Genomic DNA, 25921 nt, shown 5'->3' on the forward strand with positions numbered 1-25921 from the left:
TACTAACAGACCAAGTACGATATAGTATTTTAATCCCTGTAAAATACTATATTTCAATTTCTAAAGTATAAGTGATTCAAATTGTTGATTTTTGAAAGGTAAAAGCTAAAATTCTAACTTTAGAAAATTCTAAAATTTATTTTTCTAATTTTAGAAAAATTCTAAAATTTTTCTTTTTTTTTTTTAATGGTCTATATTTCCTAGAGACAAGTCTTTAGCAGAGAAGGTAACATTAACTTTAGCACTTAAATATTTTGAAGTAACATAGTTGAGAAATACTACATTAAAAGTTATTTATTTTTTCTAAAATGTACAAGTGACTGACTCATTTTTATTATCACTCATGCACTGTAATAGTCTGGAGAGCAGCAGGTTGCTTGAAGATGCAACAAATATTCTTTCAACACTTCAATAAACACAATGTAAACATTCACTTTAATAATGTTTCCTTTGTTAATGCAAAACTGAGTGCATTTTTTCCTTCCCTCTGGCTGAGCTATGACTAGCTGAGTAGCAACAGCAGAGTGCTGAAAGAATTTTTCAACAGCAATTTGCTTGTTCTAATTTACTTTTCAAGGTTGATGATCAGAATCATTATGTTGCTTGCAAAAAGATCTATTTCTATTAATTTGATCCAGTCATTCCTCTTGTTCTCATCATATTTAGTTTCCCTGGCAGCTTCACCAAGTAAGTTAATTGAATCAGAAGTGCCATTAGCACTTCAGTTCTATGGTTTCATATACAAAATGAACTCCTGTATCCTTTAGAAACAAATCTGCTACATCTGTTGAGAAAGTACGGATGTACTGAAATGAGTAACTCATGTATTTCCACAGGATGGTGAGGAAACCTTTGCCATTTGCTCTTCAAATAATCTTTCTAGTTTAGTAGACCTATGTCTGCAACAGGCAGTACCAAAGCATTATCTGTTTAATGTTCAGTTTTAAAAAAATAAGAAATTCTAAGAAGGTCTGTTTTTTGAGCTAGAACACAATTATCACCATCATCATCAAGATCAAGAAAGAGAAATCCTGTGTAATTTTTGAACTATTTTCTTTCATGTAATTTTACACGATGCATGTTGAAAAAGCAAGGCTTATTCCAAATGTGTAATATTCTAACAACATAACGGGAAACAAGCTATTCCCTACATCTGCAATACATTTCAAAATAGCTATTTTCCCAATCTCCTTTCTGTGAGGGAATGTGTGTTACTATAGTTAAAATGTAAAGAGCCGCAGCTAAGTAGTCTGGAAGTTCAATGGTATCACATTCTTCACACTAAACACACCTATAAAACCAGTGGAGAAAAGAAATCCCAACTTCAACCACTGGCAATAGAGTCAATATAAATAAATTATCTCACACTCTCTTTGAAATTGGGTGTAAGCAGGCTATGTTTATGAAAGGGGAAAAAAATCACAGTGTTTAAAAATAGATATGGTCATTAATTATCTTGTTATAACCTGCAGAGGGCACCCAAGTCCCTTGAAGGAAAAAGGAAAAATTTAAGAGGAATAACTAATTTAAAATTTTTCATTATAATAAAATTTATAAACATAAACTATCATTTAAAAGAGGCCATTTAAAGGAAACAGACATGCAAATTTTCACACCCTACTGAAAAAAAATTTAGCAGGTGGTTTTTATTGTGGAGCATTCGTCCAACTGTAAATGCTTCTGCATCACACATTAACATTACACTGATGTCAATTATACAGATCAGCCAGGGCGTTAGAAAAATCAACCAGACCTTGCAGTAACCTGTTTATAAGGCAAGAAACTAGTGATACAGGTACAGCATTGTACCGTTCCAGGCTAAACACAAACACTAATGTTATATCCATAAAACAGCGGGTGGGGAAAGTTAGCGGCTAGCTGAAAAACCTTCAGCTCCTAAGAGTTTTAATCACTTTGTTAAGCGTAATCTCACAAGTTCCTTGGTAACTTTCATTTTAATGAATCGTTTCACAACTATTAACTGTGTCTGGAAGAAAGATATTTGAATATTTCACCTTAAAATAGTCCTCATCTTACATTATACTGACATATTTCACAGGGAAACCAACCAAGTCAGGCACTAGTGTTGTATACATTTACATAAATTCATATACTTGTATATATATGTTGTGTGTATATATATTCTGTGATGGTGAATTTTGACATATATTGTTTTATTGAATAAATATAACTGCATGGAATGTAATGATTAAAAACACTACTTTCTTAGCAACAGAGCCATGGGAACCTGCCCTCCATCTTTATAGACCTGCCATAACTTATATTTCTCCTGATCCTCAATTTTGCTGTGGTTTAGAAACTTGCTTTCAAAATATATTTTGAAACTAGTTATTACATTGAAACTAGAGGAAGCTGGCTTAGCACAGACATAAGTTAAAGATATGTACTTCTTTGAGTAATTGTTTCAATTTATAAATTAGATCACAAAAAGTCTGAGCTAAAAAAAAGTATAATAATCCAAATATATCACTTGTATTGCAAAATACTACTAGAATAGTAATTACTAAGGATTAAAATGCCTTGTCTATAACTAAATCATTAATCAAAATCTAATCTTTAAAAACATATTTTATAACAAATCATGATACTTTTCTTTTTTAAAAGGTCTTAAAATATACTAGAGGAATAAATCCTCTAATTTGACATGTTACAAGATAAACACTGACATTACTATTCAAACAGTTTTAAACAGCAAATTGAGAAACCTAGCATGAAACATTAAATTTTTTTTCTCAAAATACTGTGCAAAATTCCATATAATATTTCAAAGTTTAAAATTATGGAAGAAGAGCTACTTAGATAACTGAGAGAAAGGCAGGCAGAAAAAATTTAATTACTCGAGTATTTTGGTAATGCTGTCATTTTCTTTTGAAAAAAAGTATTCTGAAAATGAATGCGATTATTCTTATAATGGAAATCTAAGAAGCTCCTTTGCCTCAAGAAAAGAGTTAACAAAACTTCAAAATCAGAAGTCTCAAGATGCGTAACTGTGTTCTGCAACACATTTTCCAACTGGATTTCTTTATCACACAGTATGACATTTTCTAATGGTGGTGGTGGTAGGGGGAAAGGTGAGAAGAACCATGCAGCTTAACAAAACAGAGGCATTTTCTTAGCCTAAGTTATAGCCACTGCTTTGATTTTTGGGTTATCTCAGGACGAGTAAGTATAGTCTAGTGCATGAAACAAAACTAGAAGCAATACTTAGAATGTAGTCTTTGTTTCTTCTTTCTTCAAAGCCTATGTTTCCTAATATCATTGTTAGGCAAAGCAAAAAGAAATGTTTGTTCTATTACGTAAGAAATAAACTTCATTTGGTATTCAATTGACTTTCTAACTTAGCAGACAGGACTTTACATCTTCAAATACTGAAAATAAATTGCATTCTTGGCCCTTGCTTTAAAAGGTTATAGAGAATAAACGCACACCCTGGTAGTGTTCTAGTGATCTCCCTAATCTCAGTTGCACTTTGTCAGAACGAGGTAACTGGTAGTTAAGTGAAATACCCTAGATCAAAGGGGGATTAATCACCAACTGAATCCTTGCTGAATAAACCTGTCATTCAAGAAAATTATTTCCACTGAACTTAGCAGAGGATTGAAGGTATTTGCATAACAGGGACCAACGTACTTCAGCCAGGTTAAAAGGTTCAGAATTCATCCCATGTTTAGCTTTTTGCCTCCTTTTCCTTTCAGCAGCCTGGTACAATGGTTTCTAATCTGATAATACAGCTAACTATCTAAATGATGTCAGAACAGGAAAGTATTGCAAAGTTTGGATGAGGGATGGATCAATTTCACTTTCAGTAACTCCTAAATCTGATTTGTTGGAATTTAAGATGTAATCCTAAAAAAGTCCCTTAAACCTGAGGACTGTTTATTAACACCCCTTTTTTGACCTTTGTCTTAGGAACAACCATTCTGTTGTGGCAGCAGTCCCTACAGAGGTCCTGGATGATAATTCCACCTACCTAGCTCCCAGGGGTAGTGTAGGGGTCTATGAATGTCTATAAAGTATTTTGAAATACGGTAACAAAAACCAGAAGAAAAATATTGGCAATTGTTACTAAGTATAAATGTCTGCCTTGAAAGAAATTATACAATGTATAAAACACCATAATTTTAATCCAGTAGAAATATTGAATTGGTGTGAAAAAATTAAACTACTTTATGGGACACACTAATGTTTAACAAAAAATTTTTTTGAACAAATAATTATTATCAGAATTCCTGACAAAACGACTTCAAACTTGACATTTGAATCAATTACTTAAAAAGTTGAAAAAAAAAATTGCCACCACTGTAAGGGTATTGCCTAAGTACTATATTGCTGGCTTTAAAAACTTTTAAAAATATTGTTTAGTAAAAAATGGAGAAAAGAAGTGGTTTACCAAAAGATGAACCATCTTTTCTGTAGTTCATTCTAAAAATTTAACACTTTTTTTAACCTTTCGAGTTTATTGAAGAATAATTACCTATGTGATAGACATCAGATTTCATAATCATATTTTGGCACTGAAAAGGAATTTAGCAATTTTGCATCTAGAGTAGGTCTACTTCACTGGTAGTAGTTGCTCACATTCACTGCAAACGCAAAGCATCTTTCAAGTTAAAAAATGCAAAGAATAGTTATCAAAGAAAATGAATAAAATCCATAGTGAGATAATTTTTTAGAAAATGATTGAAGTTTTAACCCAAGAAAGGACTCTTAGAGTGTCTTATAGCTTAGAATAAGAACATGTCAATCACGATTAAGCTTCTGGAATCGGAATCCCTTTGAAATGCAGCTGTTTCTTCTTTAATTGTGGCAGCGGACTCTGAAGAAAAGAAAGGTCCAGCCTTAAGGATGAGTAAGGAATACAAAATAGCTCAGGATTAGCTGTGGAGTTCAAAGGTCGCTAATTACACTAAGGAGTTCCCAGACACAGAGAAAACATTAAACAGGTCACCTACCAAACGGGAAACAGACTTTGTCTTCAGAAATTATCCTGAAGTGACAGGTTTCTAGACAAAATCAAAAGCATCACAGTGTGCCCAGCTGATCTCAATGGGATGAAAACCTAAGTTGGTTTATTTCTGTAGCACTATGTTAGAATGGAATGGCAACAGATGGCATCAGGTTCCCCAACACCTCACCACTTTTCCAGGACACCCTAGATTTTCCTCCAGTTTCTAGAAATGTCAAACTGAAGATTCATTGATTTTTCTAACTGCTTATGAAGTTTTGCCTATGGGATTATTATGTTAACTCTTTGCCTACCCACTAGATAAATGCCTCTTGCTCACCTTAGTGTATTTGGTAAACATACAATCAAGATTCCAAATGACTCCATTATCATTAACTTATTAACATAAGTGAATTGTTAAGCTTTGAGTTTAAGAGAGATCAAATAACTTACAGGGAATGGTATCTTCTTTCAAAAGGAAAGTTTTTACTGCTGATTACCTATGATTAAGCTAGAATAACAAGTTAAAGTCTTGGTCAGGCAGTTAATCTCTCTGTTACTTGGGATGATTCTGAACAGAGAACCTTATGCCATGATAATGCTTTGCAGAAAATGAGTTTATAATGATTGGGACCGACCTTAATTAAAAAATCATATTTCAAATCCTAAATTTATATGCACTATCCCTTTAAACTATCATGCTCTCTTTTGAGGAGTTAGCAGCTTTTCTAAGCCTTCCCTTAGAAGACTCATTAAAAAACAGAACCAAAGATATAATTAAAATGAATATTAATCTGTAATGCATATATTTTTCTCATCTGTAAAAAGAACCTTGACATGAATAAAGTTTCAAGGTTCTTGAGATTTCATCTTTTCTTGCATGGTCACTTAAAGTTCAACTTGACAATGAACTGCTCTGAAAACAGAATATGACACATACTTGCAGAAGCAGGTAGAGAATAAAGATGATGACTAGACGGTTTCTGAAGAAATCAAGAGAATGGTAAGAAAGTGAGAGTGACAGCTTTAAGGGGATATATACTACATGTGACTAAAATAAGCTTAGGTGATACACTCTACCTACAGAGTGCCTTTTGAATTTTTACCTGAATTCATTAATTTTAACTTAATAAAACACAGAAAGAGGAATATACTTAAATTATCTTTAAAAAATTTGGCTGCAGACATTAAACGATTACAAAACACTATGATCATCTTCTGAAGGTATCCCACACATCTTAATATGGCTATTGACATCCTAAGCAAAATGTCAACATGGCAGATTAACAAGCTTACTTAAAAAGTAACTCTAGAACAGAGATTACACACTTTAAATAGAATTATGCAGATTCTTTATTAGTCAATAGGATAGTTCTGATTAAGAAGAACAGGTTACTATTTAAAAAATTTTCCTTTGTCTCAGTTGGCTGCTTTTGAAGAGGTGGTTGTTTCTAACACAGTCTCTGGTATTCTATAACAACAGCTTATACTAGGAGCTTAGTATTTAGATATGGAAGAGAAAATAGTTTTTATCTTGCACAGAACTAAAAAAGAGGCTGACCCTTTCATCAAGGCTCAGTATAGAAAAGGAGCTGTAATTGATTGGCAATGTTTGCCAAGGAAACATTAGGAAACAAGTGTGGCAGGGTGACCCAGAACTAGTCTAAAATGAGCCCAAGAGAATACTTACTTTTAACATTCTGAATTATACTGGCATAAAATCAAAGGGTAACAAAGTTGGAGACATTAGCTTTCAAAACATCCCTTCAAACTCTATCAGACTACAAACACTAAATAAGAGTAGTTTTACAACTGAATCATTCAATGGTTTTTCACTCATAGGTTATATGCATCCACATTAAAAATATAAGATTATGATTTTCTTTAAACTGTTATTATATAATCCAATTTAAACATGAGAATATTACAGTAATAATGATCCATATGTTACTGGAGCAGGGGCTTTAGAATTCCAGATGTAATAATCAGAAGAAATTAGTTTCCGGTCTAAAGAAAAGAAAAAGAAATGAATGATAAAACTATTTTATCTAAGCAAAAATTCAATGAAAGCAAAGTTATGGTTTTTAGAAATTGTGAAATGCAGTAATCCAAAGGAATACTTTGAATTATTCATTTTAATTTGACATTATCGAGGCTTTAACTTTTACCATTTTACAAATATGGACTCATTAAATATCTGAATAATCCATCTTTAACCTTACATGAAATATCTCTCATTTATGCCACATCTGCCAATTTTATCCTCACGTTTTCTTTAAAATCTTTTTCTTATGGACTATTATTCTAACTGCAAAAACATTAAAAATTTTTCATTGGTTTCTCTTCAGTAACCTTATCACCCTGGCCTTGATGCACGTCTTGCTATTCTTTATCCAAAATGTGAGAGATATAAAATAACACCCAACTTAGTGGCAACATTCTAAATAGTTTGCTTCACTGGTTTCTTATTATAGTTCTGATCAATTTAAGCCTTTTAAAAAATAGCTTTGAAACTCTACAAAAATGGCAACCTATTTGAACTAAAGTTTTTCGATATGTAGAGTTGAGATAATAATGCTCATTTGCAGTTACACATGTAAATTCACACACACACACACACACACACACACACACACAAATATCCACACACACATAAATATCCAATTCAGCCTTTTCTATCTTTCTTCTTCATGCCCTTCTGCATATGAAAAGAATATAGACTATACTGTCTTTTCGTTTTCTTCAAAGTTTGAGAACTCAGTAATAATGAGAGGCAAGACAGCATACTGTTAAGTGGACAGGTTCCAGAGCCAGACTGCCTGAGTATTTGACTCCCAGTTCTGCCATTTGCTAGCTATGGGACCCTAATCTCTCAGTTCCATCAGTGACCTCATCTGTAAAATGGAGCTAACACTTACATAGGGTGCTGTGAGGATTAATGAGGTAATATACATAAAACACTTAGAACTTTGTTTGGCATATGGAAAGCAATAAATATTAGTCACTATTTAAATTAGTATTTATTACTAAACTATTTTAAAACTAAGTTGTATATTTTAAAAATAGATTTTATTGTCAAGATGACAGCAAAATAAAGGTCTTACATAATTGCACAAACTGGTAGTCACATTTTGAAAGTAACAGAGGAAAGAAACAATGGGTCATGATATTAATTTAAAATGAGTTCTTTCATTCAGTATATCTTGTATTAAGAAGCAGGTATATTCCCATCATGTATTATGCTCTCTGGAAATTACTGCAATATGTTTAATTAACTTAAATAAATTAAAATATTTTCCCATAGGCAACCTAAACTATTGGTCTGTTTGCTTTCAGTCTCCCATATACACAACAAAAAATGATGTAACAGAAAACACAGGGTAAGCCTAGGGAAGTAGTGAATACTGATTTATTCTGGTTACATTACACAGATGTTATATTGTCATGCACAAGTAATTGCTTAGAATTCTGTAGTTCTGAGTTCTCTAAGTCTCTTGAAATGTTCAGGTAGAGCCCTTTCCTATTCTTCTTAAAATCCTAATCCTTAGTTTAAGAAATATTTATCTAACTATAATAATAAAACTGTGTGTAAATTAGGATTCTTATCCACACATATAACAGCTTTATTCTCCTTAATGTATGAGGTAAAAAGGTTCTGCATAAGTTTAGATAATTCTACCTCATTCTAGCTACTTTTTTGTTACATATTTCTATTTTATCTGAATTAAATAATTTTGATTCATTTATAAATTGCTTTTTGTCTCATCATATTTTCCTGTGTTTTGTGTGTGTGCTTGTGTGTGTGTGTACACACATATAAAGATCCGTACTTTACCAACCATTAAACATACTAAAGACAGGAAGCATCTTTTTTTTATTGTCTGTCTATTGATAGAATAGAGAAGGTGCTAGATAATGCTTATTGATTGTAACATTTGCTAAAGATATTTAAAAATTTTAAATAAGAATCATCTCTAGTATCTACTAAATCTATACTATATGCTAAGCATCATACTAAGTCAATATAATCTTATTTAAACCTCATAACAATACAGAGGTAAATTGCACTATTATTTCCATTTTATAGACAAGAAAATTAAAACTTCAAGAAGTTCACTAACTTGCCCAAAGTTATACAGTTACTGAAATGGCTGAGCCAGGCTTAAGCTTTGTCTGTCCAACATCACAGTCTCTGTGAACCATATCTGAATTAAAAAACCAGAGAAAAACAAATCTGATTTTATACTAAAGTTCACCTCTATCCCAATCTTTGCTCAGTCAGACCACTTTAGAAACAAGAGAAGGCAGAGGGCAGTGTAACATATACAAACTGCTATATGGGGTAGGATCAGCCCAGAATTTTACAAATTGGGATTATTCTCCAATGTCTAAGTTCTGTTACATTCAAATTTTACCGTAGGTAATAACTCTGAACACCATTTTAATTTCCTTAAGTTAGTTTGAATCTGCATAACTTACATGCACTTATTTTTGGTTTTCCTGATGCAAAAACTTGAACCGAATGCTGATCTGCGTAACACCCAGTAAGTGTGTAATCCAAGATCCTAAAATGAAGCTAGAAAGCAGAGAGAAATGTACCAAATTAAGGTGATTATTTGGTAAAAAGGATGGTTACATTTTTTCCCTTGACCCAATTTTAGGGAATTTATTTTACACAGTTCACAAAATAAAAAGCATAAGTATTAAACTTGAATTGTGTATGCGTGTGCGTATGTGCATGCACATGTGTATACAAACACACACACACAAATTTTTTTTTCCCCTTTGCATTAGGGCCATTTCTTTGTAAGGCTGTCATAATGAAGTACTTAACACATAATATGCACTTCACTAACAGCTCTAATAGATATTCCAAGGTATGCTGAGTGAACTGCGGTTCAAAGATGCAAGGAACTGGCATCCCAACATGTAGGCAGCAGAGCTGGCATTTGAACTCACACGTCACCAACCCCAAAAGGTGGTGCTGTCTCCCCCTATGCTGCTGTCTTGTATACTGTATATTCTCTTCTATCCCTAGGTCTATGTGGTTATGATATATTCTAGATCATGTCTTTTACAGGCAGGAAAGTATACACCTTCTAGCAAAATAAAATGTAATTACAAAAACAGGAACATCAGTTTAGCTTGTGTTTAAGGGAAATGAGCTGCTCTACTTAATTTTCCAGAAGGGTAAAATTTATAGAGCTAAGCTTAGGAATTGCCTTTTCTCTCACCTAGAAAATCTTTCTAAAACATAGTCCATAATTCCTGGATTTCACTGACAATGTGGGGCTATCATTACAAATGTCAATTATCATACTGTGCTATAAGAGAGTGAATCATTAGTACCTCCTCTGAAGATATCGTACCAGGGTGCCTCTAAGTTACAATGACATTCACATGGCCTACCAAAAAATCTGTTTCATAGAGCTCCAATTCTCCTTTGCTGTGATTCTCCTCATCTCTGTTGCTAAATGCTCCAGATTTTTGCAGTATGCTGATCCTTTTTATGTATTTTTCTTCTATCTCTATTTCCTGCAAATTTCTCCCATTTCCTAACTTCCTCCATTAATTATCAAACTAACTGATCACATGCATAAGATGTGATTTAGAATGTAATGCAATTTTCAGATCTTCTCAGCAATTTTTTTCCTGTTGCAACTCAAATGATCTCTGATAATAAAGGGCTTTTTTGTTTGCTTTTTGGTATAATTCTGAATGCTAGAAGTTATGACAAGACTGACTTCCACACAACTAAGATATTGTAAAACACACTTAGATCATTCAGTGAACACAAATATGTACTACATGCTTTCAGTGTGAGTGAGCAACTGGTTACTGATGGGAATGAATAGAAAAATTATAATTCCTTTGAAGGATATATAATGTGTAGTAACATTCCATATGTTCTGAAAGGTATCTGAAGTAGGAATTTTTATAATAATCCTTCAAACAAAGCTTCTGGACATAGGTAAAGCCAAGACAGAAGAAATGAATTATCGCCAGAATACTTCTGACTTCATTACTTCACCTAATCGCCTGTATTTCTCGTCTTTGATTTCTTTACTCCATTTTATTTAGGTTTTCTTGCTACCTTTTTAATCACTCTTTCAATTCCCTCATTTGTTCTGAATCTTTCTGTATTATCTTACCTTTTTCTGATCTTATTTATTTCCACTGTCTCAACTATTTCTTCTCTGTGGATAATTCCTAAATCCTTGTATACAGCTGGGCCTTCTCTTAAGAATCAAGCTTTAGATTTTTAGCTATCCACTGAACATTTACAATGGGCTATGTTGCTATTACCAGCAAGAAATACGATATGAAACCCATTCCTTCCCAATTTTCTCCATATCTGTATTTTATTTTAAGTGTGTTCATCCATTCAGCAAATATTTATGTGCTAGGTCCTGGACTAGACATTTGGAATAGAACAATGAATGAATGAATTCATGTCTCTACCCTCCTAAAAAGCGTCCAGTTTGGTTTAAGTTCCATATTATTTTGAACAATACCATTTCTTGTGTCTGTATTCAATTAGTGGTCAAGGTTTTACTTTTACCGGCTTTTATGGCAGTCCCTTCACTTTTCTCTCTTCCTTTCTCTTTCTGTTGACATTACACTAACTCAGCATTATTAACTCACTATAATATTAACCTTTCATATGGAATATTAATATGCTATAGAACGGCTTGTTTCTAGATTTTTACTTACCTTCCTTACATCCATTCCAGATTAACATTCATGAGGTATCACTTGTGAAAGACTACCCCCCTACTTAAAAAAATACACCATCAGCCAAAGGAATAAAAGTCAAATTCAAACCCTCTATAATTTGAATCTAAATTATGTATCCAGTCTCATATAGTACTACTATTTTTAGCATTGGTTTCTAAGCATGCCTTGTTTATCTTGACTCTTTTAAGTAATTTCTTTACCTAAATAAATGTTAGTCAACCTTCAAGTCTTCATATTCATGCATATCTAGGCCTCGGAGTTTGGCTTAAACTTCACCTCCACTGTAAAGTTTTCCACGACAACTTCAGCTATATGTAGCACTTTTTTCTAGAAATACCAAAGCTGTTAGCACTGATAAATAGTTGACATGCAACACTGAAAAATTCCTGGAGGGCAATGACTACATCTTTTATTTTTTTGTATATAAATCTCCATTTTGTTGTTGTTGTTGAGACGGAGTCTTACTCTGTCACCCAGGCCAGAATGCAGTGGTATAATCATGGCTCACTGTAGCCTCACTCCTCAGGCTCAGGTGATTCTCTTATCTGAGCATCCCCAAAATCTGTGACTAAAGGTGTGTACCACCATGCCCAGAGAATTCTTCTATTTTTTTGTAGAGGCAGGGTCTCACGATGTTGGCCAGGCTGGTCTTAAACACCCACCCACCTTGGCCTCCCAAAGTGCTGAGATTACAGAGAGCCACCATGCCTGGCCCAAATCTCAAATTTGATAACCGAAAGCTGGGTAGAATTAGGTTAAGTTAGGGTATTTAGGTTAACTGCCTTTTTTTAAAAAAAACCCAGAAAACAAAGAACCCCTTTTTAAAAGAGACCTGGTCTCACTCTGCTGCCCAGGTTGCAGTGCAGTGGCACAATTTAGCTCACTGTAACCCTGAACTCCTGGGCTTCAGCGATCCTCCTGCCTCAGTCTCCCCAATAGCTGGGACTACAGACACCCACCACCATGCCTGGTTCCTTAAAATGTTCAAGTATTAAGGGAAGTAGAATGATTCAATAACAACAAAAATCAAACAAAAATCCAAAAGAGAACTTAGCCCAGACGAAAAAAACAGAATTCTAAAATAATTGGTGGAAAATATTAAAAAATCAACTAGAAATATGCAATTTAGAAACAAAGGAAGGGGCCCTACTGTAGTGAGCCATATAAATATGTTTACCTTTAAATATGCTGTTTCTCCAACACAAATTGGGTCAAATGGTTGCTTCTCATGGCTCTTAGCTCCAAAAGTTACAGTTCCAGAAAGACTAATTTCCATTGATTTTGGGAACTTCTGGCCTAAAACACAAATATATCAATCAACTATTCTAAATTAAGTAGGTTCTACTGTAAATGATAAGAAAAAAATCAATCAATAAAACTTGCTCACCAATAATCCAGATCAATAAGCTTTTCTCTCGAAATACTTCGAGCTGGCCAAAACTAGTTTTGTATTCCAAATGTGTAATTGGACCTCTTTAAAAAGAAAAGGACAAAATAGAGAAAGATCACAGGCCACTGTTACTTAATACAAGGACCTCATAAAGCAGATATGTATTTAAGTTTGCCAAATAGAACAAATAATGAATATTAAATCTTAAAAAACACCAAAACCCGCAGAAATATTTTTGGTGATAATATGTATTTCATTGTTAATCCTTAAGACAACTATGAAATCATATGAAATGTATTAATATAGTCACATGGGTTGCTATAACATTAAAATATGATTTTACTACACATGTAGATATACTTTGACAAAAAAACTATGCTGCAGAATAAATTTAAAAGTAGAACTGATAAGAAAGTAATATTATAATTGGCTAATTCATCAGATGTTGACAGTTTGGTTTGACTTGTATACAGAAAAATTGCTAGAAATTAAGCCAGTAGAAAAATAATCCCTGACGAAGCGACAATGGCTTAAGAGTATGATTTACTAGTAAGTTTAACTAGAAAGATAGACATACTTAAAAGTAAGCAGATTATTTTTATGACTATATCATGAAAATCAGCATTCGTTTGAATAACATAAAATTCTTTAGGCCTTAAAAAGAAGGTAAAAGACAAAGACAATGTATTATGGGGCAGTGGGAATGTATTAAGGAAGGTAGAAATTATGGCAGTATGTATTTTATTCCTACCTATTGAAAAAAGGTATATGAGCTTCACAGAATTCAAAATTATTTTTCACACTTTCATGAAGTTTTAAATTAATAGTTATTCTTAGTTGTACTTCTTCCTCCTTCATTTGATAAAAACCCAAAATTGGTGGGACAGGGACCTAAAAAGAAACATAAATGTCTATATAATTCTCAGGTTAATGGGTCTAAAACACCAAAAGTAACTGAGAAAATAGTTACTTTTAATGACTTAGAGGTTATTCCAAGTTGTTTTGGTAAGAACAATGATGAATCTATATTCGTTATAAGGATAAGGATTCTTCTATCTCTTTCTGTTTTCAGAGATGAGAAAACTGCTTTACAAAAGTGTCCAATGCATTCTTGTTCCTATACTTGCTTGTCCAGGCTCCTGTCTCCATGTTCTCTGACCTGCAGCATAGGGCATGCAGGAGGCATACTATATTGATCACTGCCAACCTGCCCACAGCTCCTGTTTCTCCAACTGAATCCCATAAATTCTCCAATCTCCTAGTTCAGCAGTAACTTACTTGGTTGGTCATGAATAACAGACTGAAGGGGAAACAACTTGTAGCCTAGGGTGAGCCAATCATGACTTCCGGTGCATTTGGAATAAGACACAGAAAGACTACTTTTACAGTGCAAGCCCTAGAGCTGTAAGGTTATGTGTAAGCGGAGAAAGCCAGCTGAAAGAGAAGACTGATAAGCGGAGATGTGACGGGGTAGACTATGAGTACATAGTGGTATTGATTTTAATTTTCCAGTTCTAGTCCCATTAGAAATGGGTCTGCTTCTTTTCCTATCCTTAAATGGCAATGAAATTGCCTGTTGTATTCTCAAAATAAATTTGCTCTACTTAAGCTAGCTTAAATACTTTTTCTAATTTACTCATTCACAACTAGGACAAGAGATAAATGGTATAGTAGAAAAGGAGTTTGGGAGTCTGAAAAATCTGCATTCAAATCCAGGTAGTGACATTTATTAATTATATGACCTGGTGCAAGTCATTTCACTTCGAGATTCTCTTCAGCTATAAAATGGGGATAATGTCTACTCTAAAGACTATTAACAGTATTAGAGAAAATACATGCAAAGTGCTTAGGACAATGTCTGACACAGAGGCAGTTATTCAATAAACAATAAATAGCTATTAATAATAATATATATCTGTAATTCACATTGCCTGCAACGAGAGGTTATTTTATGTTCATGGTTAAAACCATGACTAAATCGTACCAAAATCTATCCCATGACCATGAACTCCTTTTTAGGGAACATTAAAAAAAAAATCAATATGTTTTGAAAGCCATTTACAATTACATACACCAAAGAGGTAGCTTATTCAAAGAAGTGAATCTTCATCTCTTTTTTTTTTTTTGGAGACGGTCTCACTCGGCCGCCTAGGCTAGAGTGCAGTTGTGTAATCTCTGCTTACTGCATCCTCTGCCTCCCAGGTTCAAGTAATTCTCTTGCCTCAGCTGCCTGAGTAGCTGGGATTACAGGCACGTGACATCATGCCCAGCTAATTTTTTTGTATTTTTAGTAGAGACAGGGTTTCACCATGTTGGTCAGGCTGGTCTCAAACTCCTAACCTCAAGTGATCCACCCGCCTCAGCTGCACAAAGTGCTGGGATTACAGGCATGAGCCACTGCACCTGGCCTGAATCTTCATCTTCATCCATCAATTATTGTCTGACAAATAGAACTTAGAAGTTTTCATAACCAAGAGTATGAATTATTTACTTATCAAGAGTTTTATGAATATAAAGATGAGTAAACTCTCAATCATTCTAAGGCTGTTTACCTGGGAAGTGTAGTAGCATAAGTTGAATGACTCTAAAGGTGGAGTGAATGGAAATTTGTAAGGCCCACTAAATGCAGAGTCATCCATTGCATCAATGCTACTAGAAGTCAGAATTGCAGAGTCAAGAGAAGTTACACAAGGATGAACTAGAATATCTTGAAGTGGAGATCCATTGGTGGGGAGACTCAAGCTGATGGTAACATTTGGCATGCTTCCTTCCAAATCACACTGAAATGCAAACAGAAAGATTATCACCAAAATCTCAGAAGCAAATTTGTTTGAGGCTTTTCTAAATTTATCAGTCATTTTCCCCAATTTAACTCACTTTTCTCTAGGTACCGTTTTCTTTGCCTTCTGTGTTACTAATGGTTTTATCATGTTCTCAGACACCCAAGCTGCAGACCAGGAGAGCCGTCATATACTCCTTTGCTTATCTCTGAAACTCTGTTACACAAAGATAATTTAAATCTTCTGACTTCTCTCCATTCCTGTTGAACCACATTGATATAGGCCCTTACAATTTCTGCCATAGCCCTCTAAATATTTCTGGACTTGCTTTCCCTTAGTTAGTCCTCTAATCTTCCATCAATGCCAGAGCTATCTTAACGAAACACAATTTTTATTATATTTTTATTATATTTTTTCCATGCTCAAATCCTTTCAGTGATTCTATTTCAATTCTGTACTACTTGTAAAGCCTTTCATTGTTTAGCTTTCATCTACCTCCTTTTTATTTCTCTTCAACTTTTATTTTAAGTGCTGGGGACATGTGCAGGTGTGTTACATAGGTAAACGTGTGCCATGGTTTTTGCTGCACAGATCGTCCTATCACCTAGGTATTAAACCTAGAATCCATTTGTTATTCTTCCTGATGTTCTCCCTTTCCCAGCCCACAACTGACAGGCCCCAGTGTGGTTGTTCCCCACTTGTGACCATGTGTTCTCATTATTTGGCTCCCCCTTATAAGTGACAACATGCTGTGTTTGGTTTTCTGTTCCTGCACTAGTTTGTTGAGGATAATGACTTCCAACTCCATCCATGCAAAGGACATGATCTTGTTCCTTTTTATGGCTGCATAGTATTCCATGGTGCATATCTAACACATTTTCTTTATCCAGTCTATCACTGATGGGCACTTATGTTGATTCCATGTCTTTACTATTGTGAATAGTGCTGTAATGAATATACATATGTATGTATCTTTATAACAGAATAATTTATATTCCTTTGAGTATATACCCAGTAATGGAATAACTGGGTCAAATGGTATTTCTGCCTCTATGTATTTAAGGAATCGCCAGTCTTCCACAATGGTTAAACTAATTTACACTCCTACCAATACTGTAAAAGTGTTCCCTTTTCTCTGCAATTTTGCTGGCATCTGTTGTTTTTTAACTTTTTAATAGTAGCCATTCTGACTGGTGTGGAATGGTATCTCATTGTGGTTTTGATTTGCATGTCTTGAATGATCAGTGATGTTGAGCTTTTTTTCATGTTTGTTGGCTGCATGTATGTCTTCTTTTAAGAAGTGTCTGTTCATGCCTTTTGCCTACTTTTTAATGTTTTTTTTTTTTCATCTACCTCCTTAATCATTTTCTACCGTGCAACTCACACGGAGTCATATTGGACTCTTGCATTTCTCTAACTATATCATACTGTCTTATACCTCCATATGCAACTTTGCATGTGCTACTCCTTCCACCTGCAATGTTCTTTTCTCCCTGTAAATGCTTTCATTAACTTCAGGTCTTAGTTCATTTGATGCTTTGTGTGAAAAAGCATTCTGTATCACCTTTACAGCCTACCTTTGCTATATGGAGAAGCCCAGGATCTTCCCTATGTAGTGTGGGTTAGTTTGCCAATGAGAGGTACTTATGAGGGATTCAAGAGGGAAAAGAAAAAGGAAGTCATTATTCTGGAAAGGTCTTTAAAGCCAGATAAGATAGCTTCTCACAACTGTCCTTGAGCTCCTACTTCGAGGCCAAAGTGGCCAGGTGCTGTGCTTCTGCAGACCTTTCTTTGAATTTGCACTGTGAGGTAGTAACAGAAATTTCTCAGACTTCTTTGTGAACTTTTGCTCCTCCAGTCTCCAGGCTAAAGTCTTTAGTGGCTGTTTCCAAAAGGCTACAACTAGAGGACCAAAGACTTATTCCCTCATTGTCTCTTGAATAAGCCCTAATTTCTATATTAAACATCTTTACTCCCATAAATCTTATAGTGGCTTTTTCTGGCTCAACCAGACTGACATACTTCACTTGCATTTGTGTAGGTAGTCATGGTCTTTGTACCTCAACTCTAAATTCACCTCTATTAAAGCCTAAATCAAACTGACCAACTAAGCCCTATAAGAATTATTGATATCTTCTGTTTCACCAGAACTACACAATATTTTAAGAGTTAGTGAACTCTGAAAGCATAACACTTAGCTCCAAATGCACCATCATATATATAGATTGCACCATACATTAACTGTACTACTGTAACTATCGATAGGTATCTGTGTCCATTTTTCTCTTCAAGGTTTAAATTCTCTGAAAGCAAGAATCTTTACATTTTTCTTAGTATCTCTAGTGCCTGACACATTTCTACGCATAGGAAACAATAATAAAAAACATTTCCTTAGTGGCCATCTTTTTCTAATTTCTAATATGAAATGTTTCACCTTTTAATGTTTTATCTACTGTTCAACATGTATGGGAATTCACTATGTATCTGCTATACAATGTAAGTACTTAAAGAGCAGGCAGGCATTATGAAGAGTACTATATATAATAGGTGCCTTTTTAAGGTTTGTCAGTGACAATTAAAATAATGTCAGTCATATTAAAAATAAATATGCCAAATAATCTTACTTTATGTGTTTTTTTTTTAGACGGAGTCTCACTCTGTCACCCAGGCTAGAGTGCAATGGCGCCATCTCAGCTCACTGCAGCCTCTGCTTCCCGGGCTCAGCCTCCCAAGTAGCTGGGATTACAGGCGCATGCTGCCACACCCGGCTAATTTTTTGAATTTTTAGTAGAGATGGGGTTTTACCGTGTTCCCCAGGCTGGTCTCAAACTACTGAGCTCAGGCAATCCAACTGCCTCTGCCTCCCAAAGTGCTAGGATTACAGGAGTAAGCCACTGTGCCGGGCCCTATTTTTCTATTCTCATTTCACTGAACTTATGAGAAAAAAGATTCAACGACTGTAAAATTTAAGAATGACATCATCCATGAACACCTCAATTTTGGAGCCATTTACAATAGTTATTTCTAATAAAGTGAATAACTGCAGTGTATTTTTGACCATGATAAAATGTGAGCTTAAAACAGACACAAAAACTTTTAGGTAATTTTAACATTAAACAGGAACATAATAGACCCAATTTTTGTGTAAGGACTGTTCTAATTCTCTCCTCTTGAAATCTAGTTTTATTGATAAGATTTATATATAGCCACACAAGATTAAATTTGATATATAAAAAGTGTATGTAACTGCAGAGAATAAAGGAAGACAGAAAAATAAAGAAAGGAGAATACTATTAATATAAACTTGTAGAAAGTTTACTTGGAGGATTTATTTTTTTGTGGATTTTATTTTTGATCATTATTCAACATGGCACTAATCACTGCTAACTGTATTGTTATTTCCATTGTTTTGAAGTTATTTGACACTACTCTGTTCATAGATGGAGCCTAATTCCATGCCCCTCAAATGTGGAGCACTTAGTGACTTATAAACAGAATGTAGTGGAAAATGATATTACATAATCTCTCAGGCTAGTTAATAAAAAGAATAACTTCTGCCTGCCTGTCTCTCTGTCTCTCTCTCAGATCATCTGGTCTGAGGGAAGCCAATCACCAAGTGTGAGGACACTTACGCAGCCAGTTGAGAAGTGCATGTGGAAAGCAACTAAGGCCTTCTTCCAATAACTAGGACCAATTTGGTTAGCCATATGAATGAGTCATCTTGCAAGTCAATCTTCCAGCCTCAGTCAGACCTTCAGATGACTATGGCCTCAACTGAAAACCTGACTGCAACTTCATGAGTGATGCTACACTGAAAGTTTCCAGCTAAACAAATCCCCAAAGAAACTATGAAAATAATAAATGTCTATTTTGGGGATAGTGAGACAATTCATTACACAGTCACAGATAACTAATATAATTGGTAAGGAATATAAAAAGGTAACATTATAAAATTCTATATTACTCTGCCATTTAACAACTGCTGCTTAAGATAAAAATAAAAAATGTTATTTAAAACACGACTAGCAAATTTTACTTTTCTCCATATGTTAAACAAAATGATAAAGCAAACACCAGAGAAAAATCTCACCTTGCAAGTTACTGTTCCAACAACTTGCCAGGTATCCGCTACACCCTGTTTATCATATTGCATGGATTTTACTTTCTCGGTGATAGAAATAGAAACTTGTGGTTTTCCTTTGTAAGTTCCAGGTTTCCAAGCTGGCTGTTTCTGTGGCTGAGTCACAGATGCAAAATTGGTATTATCTAACGAATTCTGTAAGTTGGCATCTAATACAGTACCAAATGGACAGGCCTGCAGAAGCAAGTCAGGCAACTGGCTCAATTTTGTATTCAGCTCATTGTCATTTTTTTGACCTGAATAAAGAAAATCCTGTATCCCATAAAGAAGTTCAAAGCCTTGTGAAACTCCACTAACACTAATTAGTGGTGGACGAGGGGACAGAGTTTGTTCAACTAGTGGAACACAAGCATATATCATGTCATTCTTCAGAAAAGCAACAACTGGCCAGAGTTCTTCACCTCCTACCAGGAGTCCATAGATGGATGTTTTATTGATGCGTGAACAGCTATCGCGACTCTCCACGAAGTCCTTATCATCATCCAATAATCTAAGTTCAAAGAGCAGTGCTTTAAGAAAGGGACCATCTTCAGGAATAGGCACATAACTTGCTCTGTTGAAGACTCTGGCTCGTTTTTCAACGGTTGGATACCGTCTACATTATGGAAACAGAAACATTATAAATAATTCTTCCAAGTAAAATGAAGGTGAAAGAATTTTTAAAAACTCCCAAATATAAGGGAAGCTGAAGTAACAATAAAATATACAAGAAACAAATATATACACACAACCACAAAAGCCAACAACTAAAAAATTATAATGCTCATTAAGTTACTACTAGAGTAACTGTTTCATACTTGGTATAGAATCTATTATTTAAAATGCTTAATTCAGTTTAGTTATTTAGTTTAAGTAGGGTACATGATTCTAATAAAAATCCTTGTCTCTCAGCCACTCAGATTCCATCTTGGTCAGCAAGGAGCATATACTTGAACCATTTTAGGCACCTATAAGACTTTTTTTTCCTTCTGATTCTATCTTAGATAGAGTAGGACTAACAAAGTGGTTCAATTTAACCCTTCATAATTTTGGATTCATTAGTTGAGACAGTACAATTTTGAAAGGAATGTTCTATTGTACTCAACCTACAGTGAATGATAGGTATCCTGTGTCTTCTTGCCAATCCCTACAAAAACATAAAAGATCATTTTAGTAATAATGGTTTATCTCTATGACCCTGGAAAAAACTTTTAGCAATAAAAAAGAATAAAATCAGAATGTTTTTGCATGTTCTGAGTTGAACAGTAAGCAGTTACTAATTTATCTTTTCTCTGGTTAGAAATGGAATAGAAGATGCTTTTGCTCATTTACAGAAATCTGTTAAATCATAGTTTCTTAGTTCCAAAACATGTAGTTTGCCTCACTCCTTCTCCCTCCACTCAAAGTCCAAATAATGTCATTTTATCAGCTATTAACTTTTGAGTAAATCACTTAACTTCCCTTAGCCTATTTTCTTGTTTGTAAAATAAAGGGGTAACAACAAATCAGCAGTTTTTACTAAGAATCAAAAACATACCTGGCTAAAACAGTTTTTTACTAATAAAATATTGATGTTTACTAATATTTTTTAAAAACATAAACAAGAATGTATTCAAAGTTATCCATATGTAGGCTGGGTGCGGTAGCTCACTCCTGTAATCCCAGCACTTTGGGAGGCCCAGGTGGGCAGATCACTTGAGGCCAGGAGTTTGAGAACAGCCTGGCCAACATGGTGAAACCGTCTTTACTAAAAATGCAAAAATTAGCTGGGTGTGGTGGTGCACGCCTGAGATCCCAGCTACTTGGAAGCCTGAAGCAGGAGAATCTTGAACCCGGGAGGTGGCAGTGAACCGAGATCATGCCACTGCATTCCAGACTGGGAGACAGACTGGGGCTCCATCTCAAAACACACAAACACCCCAAAAACAAACAAACAAAAAAAACAACCAACCAAACAAAAAACCCCCAAAGAACAAAGTTATTCATGTGTAGGTAAATCTCACCTACATTCTGATGCATTTTCTTGATTGAGAAAGGGGAAGCATTAGTTAGTGCACCAGTAATGGCATAGCAAGTAAATGCCATTTTTTTCTCGAAGTCTCTGTATATGAATACTAGAGATCTCTGGATGAAACTCTAGTCCAATCTCTCATTACTTAGTTTTCTAGAGGATAACTGAAGTTCTTAAGTATAAAAATTTCACAATTGACTGGGACCTTATACAATGCCCTAATATGTGTTAAATAAATATTTTGTTGGATGACTCAACCTATCATTTAAAAATCTATTATATGCTTTTTCTAAAACAGAACTCAAAGTTTAAATGTCCCTACAACTATGTGGTATGATACCAACCTAAGCCAGATGTAAGCTGATGCTATTATTATCTGGACAGCAAATCTTTAAACCAGAATCTGAACAAAGTTTTGTTATGAGAAATAAGTACTTAGATAAGGGAAAGATCATTTGCCTTCTAAAATCTTTTTTTCTTTCTTCTTCTTCTTTTTTTTTTTTTTTTTTTTTTTTTTTTTTTTTTTTTTTTTTTTTTTTTTTTTTTTTTTTGCTCTTGTTGCCCTGTCTGGAGTGCAATGGTGCGATCCTGGCTCACCTTAACCTCAGCCTCCTAGGTTTAAGCGATTCTCCTGCCTCAGCCTCCTGAGTAGCTGGGATTACAGACATGTGCCACCATGCCCAGCTAATTTTGTATTTTTAGTAGAGACGGAGTTTCTCCATGTTGGTCAGGCTGGTCTCAAACTTCTGACCTCAGGTGATCCGCCCACCTCAGCCTTCCAAAGTGCTGGGATTACAGGCGTGAGCCACGGCGCCCAGCCTTAAATCTTAAATACTGGCCACTTCCCTTTGGCATATATGTGGATGATGTGTCAGTGCATATCTATTTAGCCCTAACACCAGCCCCAACAGGTCAGAAAACTGAAAATATAATGAAATTTAACTAATTCATTCAATGATACAGAATTAAATTATTCGAACAAACTTGCTACCTCCATAAACATGTTGAAAAGCCCATCCAAACATATTTGACTTTTTATTCTGAATCATAGCCTCAGCACAGTGGAAAAATATTCTAAAAACTCGGATTTAAGAAACTTTTTTTTAAGCAGTAAAAAGGTCACCTCTATGAGATATTAAGAAAAGCTACAAAGCAACAGATATGGTATTGGCACAAGGCAAAGTTGTAGAACTCAGACGAACATTTATATGAGGGGACATAATTAACATTACCAATAGTGCTGCAAATTAATGAGGAAATGACATACTGCTTAAAAGATGATGTCAGAAAAACTGGCCCACAATACAGAGAGAAACAAAATGGGATTCCTACTTAACACCGTATCCAAAGACGGACTACATATAGGCTAAAGACCTAAAGGTAACAGATGAAATTATAAAGTTAAGAGAAGAAGATAATGTAGGAAGATATTTTTGGGAAATACGGACATGGTAAAACTTCAACAAATTCCCAAAAGTCATTAACTATTCTGATTGCACCAAAATTAGTGATTTCTGTTTAACCAAGTGCAACATAAAGTTAATTGACAACGGCAAGTTAAAGAAAATATCTGGTTTGGGCCCACCCAGGGACGCCAAAAAACCAAACTAAAACAAAACAAAACAGAAAATATCTGTGCTATCGAAAAATGACATAGGACTAATACCAAGAATACAAAACAAACTCCTATAAATTCACAGGAAAAAACAAGCAACTTTGAAAGAAAAAAAAAGACAAGATGTGTACAGGTAATTCATAGTGGAGGAAACTTAAAGGACTAACAATAATTACTACATACAGAAATGGAAACGCAAACAAGATGTCCTTTACTGGCAAAAATTAAATGTTAGGAAAGAATGGAGATATAGGAACCCCTTCTTGCTCAGGTGGCTGAAAGCATACTGTGGAGCAGATTATTTGGCAGTATTTAATCAAAATCGGCATAGACATGGAAAGGGGATGGGTAAAATGTGAAGGATGTGAACCATGGAGTACAACAGAGCAAGAAGAAACCATGGCTTAGATCTGCACTGTCCAACATAGTAGAACTAGCCACATGCGGCTATTAAAGTTAAATAAAAATTAATTAACATTACTAAAAGTTAACAATTGAGTTCCTCAGTTATGCTACTACAGTTCAAAAGCTAAACAGTTACTTGTGGCTAGTGGCTACAGTGTTAGCCAGTACAGATTAAGAACATTTCTCCTTTGGATCATCATAGAGCATAGGACATGCTGCTCTAGAGGAACACAAAGTATCATGGATGTTTCTTTAAAATAATACTGAGAATTCTGACAAACTTAACATTAGGAAGTGAAGTATAAAGCACATTTAATGATGTAATCTGTAAAATGCATACAATGAAAAAGGGTTAACATTGAACATGTGAGGGGAAGGGGAACAGCAGTTAGAAATAGATAACTAAAGGGAATGTAGGTAAAATGAGAGGTACTATGGATGGAACTGATAAGCCTGCTAAAACCATGGACTAAAGAATGTTAATCTCCTGTATTTGAGGTCCAACAAGAAATGATGGGGTTAGGGTTAGCCAGAAATCCTGGGGGAAAACAGTAAACACCAACTCCGATGCCCTCAGGAACAAAATCTTTTTAGGTTGCAATGAAGGACTTTTTCATATCTCCATTGCCAAACAATTTTCATTTGAAATTACAATCATTTTTTTGGCCTCAATGTCAATTCTACTATGCTAACACTTCACTATAAGCTTTCTTCAGGGAAGAACGAATTGTGACAAAAAAAGAACTATCAATGGCCAGAGAATAAAAGGTGAAATAGATTACTCGATTGCCACCAACATTTTATAATTATTGTATAGTTTTCTTAACAGAACTATTTTGATCACACAGGGCAAATTCTAAAAGTGGGACCAGGACAACTTAACACAATCTATGAAAATGTGAATACAATTAATTTTTTTATGTTTCTATTTTCTTCAAAAATTAGGAACTGTATACTGATGATTTCTACCAAATGACACATATTAACAAGATAAAAATAAAGGTCTGGTAAAACTTATCATAGATTTATCAGTAGAGAAGTTAAAATGTTCGAGAATGATTTTGTCAATGCAAGTTGAAAAATCTGAAACCTGTTCAGTGCTCAGTAAATTTTATTCCTTTCCTTTAGTCATCTCCGTATCAATCCTAAGCAGACGGAGGTCATTTTTAAAACACAATATCAATAGAAAACATATATCGTAATACTTAACAGGTACGAGTCGTCAACTCAATTCTCACAACACTGTAAGGTAGGACTATTAAAATCTCCATTTAACAGACGAAACAGAGGTCTGTTAACCGGCAAGACCAAGGTCACGCAGCTATTCGTGGAGAATCTGGGCCACGAGGCATCCCAAAACTAAGCTACTTCATCGATCTTCTGATCCATCATCCCCGAGGATTCAGATTTGCATTTACCTGGAGAATCTCACGGTGCCACGAAGTGGAGTTCCCGGTTCGTGGCTTATGAGCCACAGTGCCCGCTGAGCCATGGTAAGCCACTAAAGCTTTAGTTCATCTCAGAACTAAGGTGGCCACCAAGGAACAGCGCAGACCGGCTTTCTCAGATGGACTCTTACCAGAAGCCCCGGGGCTCCTCCTTAGCCACATACCAGTCGCTCTCAGCAGAGAGGGTAGCTCCTTTAGGTGAGATGACTAACACTTCTAAGTTGCTACAGACCAACATATACCGCAGAAAGTTCTAAGAGCCCCCGCCTAAAACCTCGAAACATTTATCCCCTGCAGGTCCGGTACTTTCTTCCTCTAAAGTCCACTTCCGGGATGGTGGCTCGCAAGGATCACAGTTCCTCATAAACCGCAGCGTCGGGTCTCTCTTCCGTTCGCCCACCGCTAGTTTTCTTTGCCGGCCCCTCCCGACAACCTCTCGGGCGCGCGC

The 25921-nt window shown here is 35.0% G+C and overlaps 1 protein-coding gene across 1 annotated transcript; it reads right to left on the reverse strand.

Moving 5' to 3' along the window:
• Nucleotides 1-1623: 1623 nt before the first annotated feature.
• On the reverse strand, nt 1624-25918 carry AP5M1 (adaptor related protein complex 5 subunit mu 1). Its single transcript, XM_017531067.2, has 8 exons — nt 25444-25918; nt 19965-20610; nt 15647-15874; nt 13846-13985; nt 13092-13177; nt 12882-13000; nt 9446-9542; nt 1624-6973 (listed from the first exon to the last, which is right to left on the reverse strand). Exons 1-8 carry the CDS (start codon nt 25515-25517, stop codon nt 6891-6893), a joined length of 1473 nt encoding a protein of 490 aa, XP_017386556.1. The 5' UTR covers nt 25518-25918; the 3' UTR covers nt 1624-6890.
• Nucleotides 25919-25921: the final 3 nt, after the last annotated feature.

This window comes from Cebus imitator, unplaced genomic scaffold (genome assembly GCF_001604975.1).
Source record: "Cebus imitator isolate Cc_AM_T3 unplaced genomic scaffold, Cebus_imitator-1.0 Scaffold70, whole genome shotgun sequence".
In the NCBI taxonomy this organism is placed as follows: Eukaryota; Metazoa; Chordata; class Mammalia; order Primates; family Cebidae; genus Cebus; species Cebus imitator.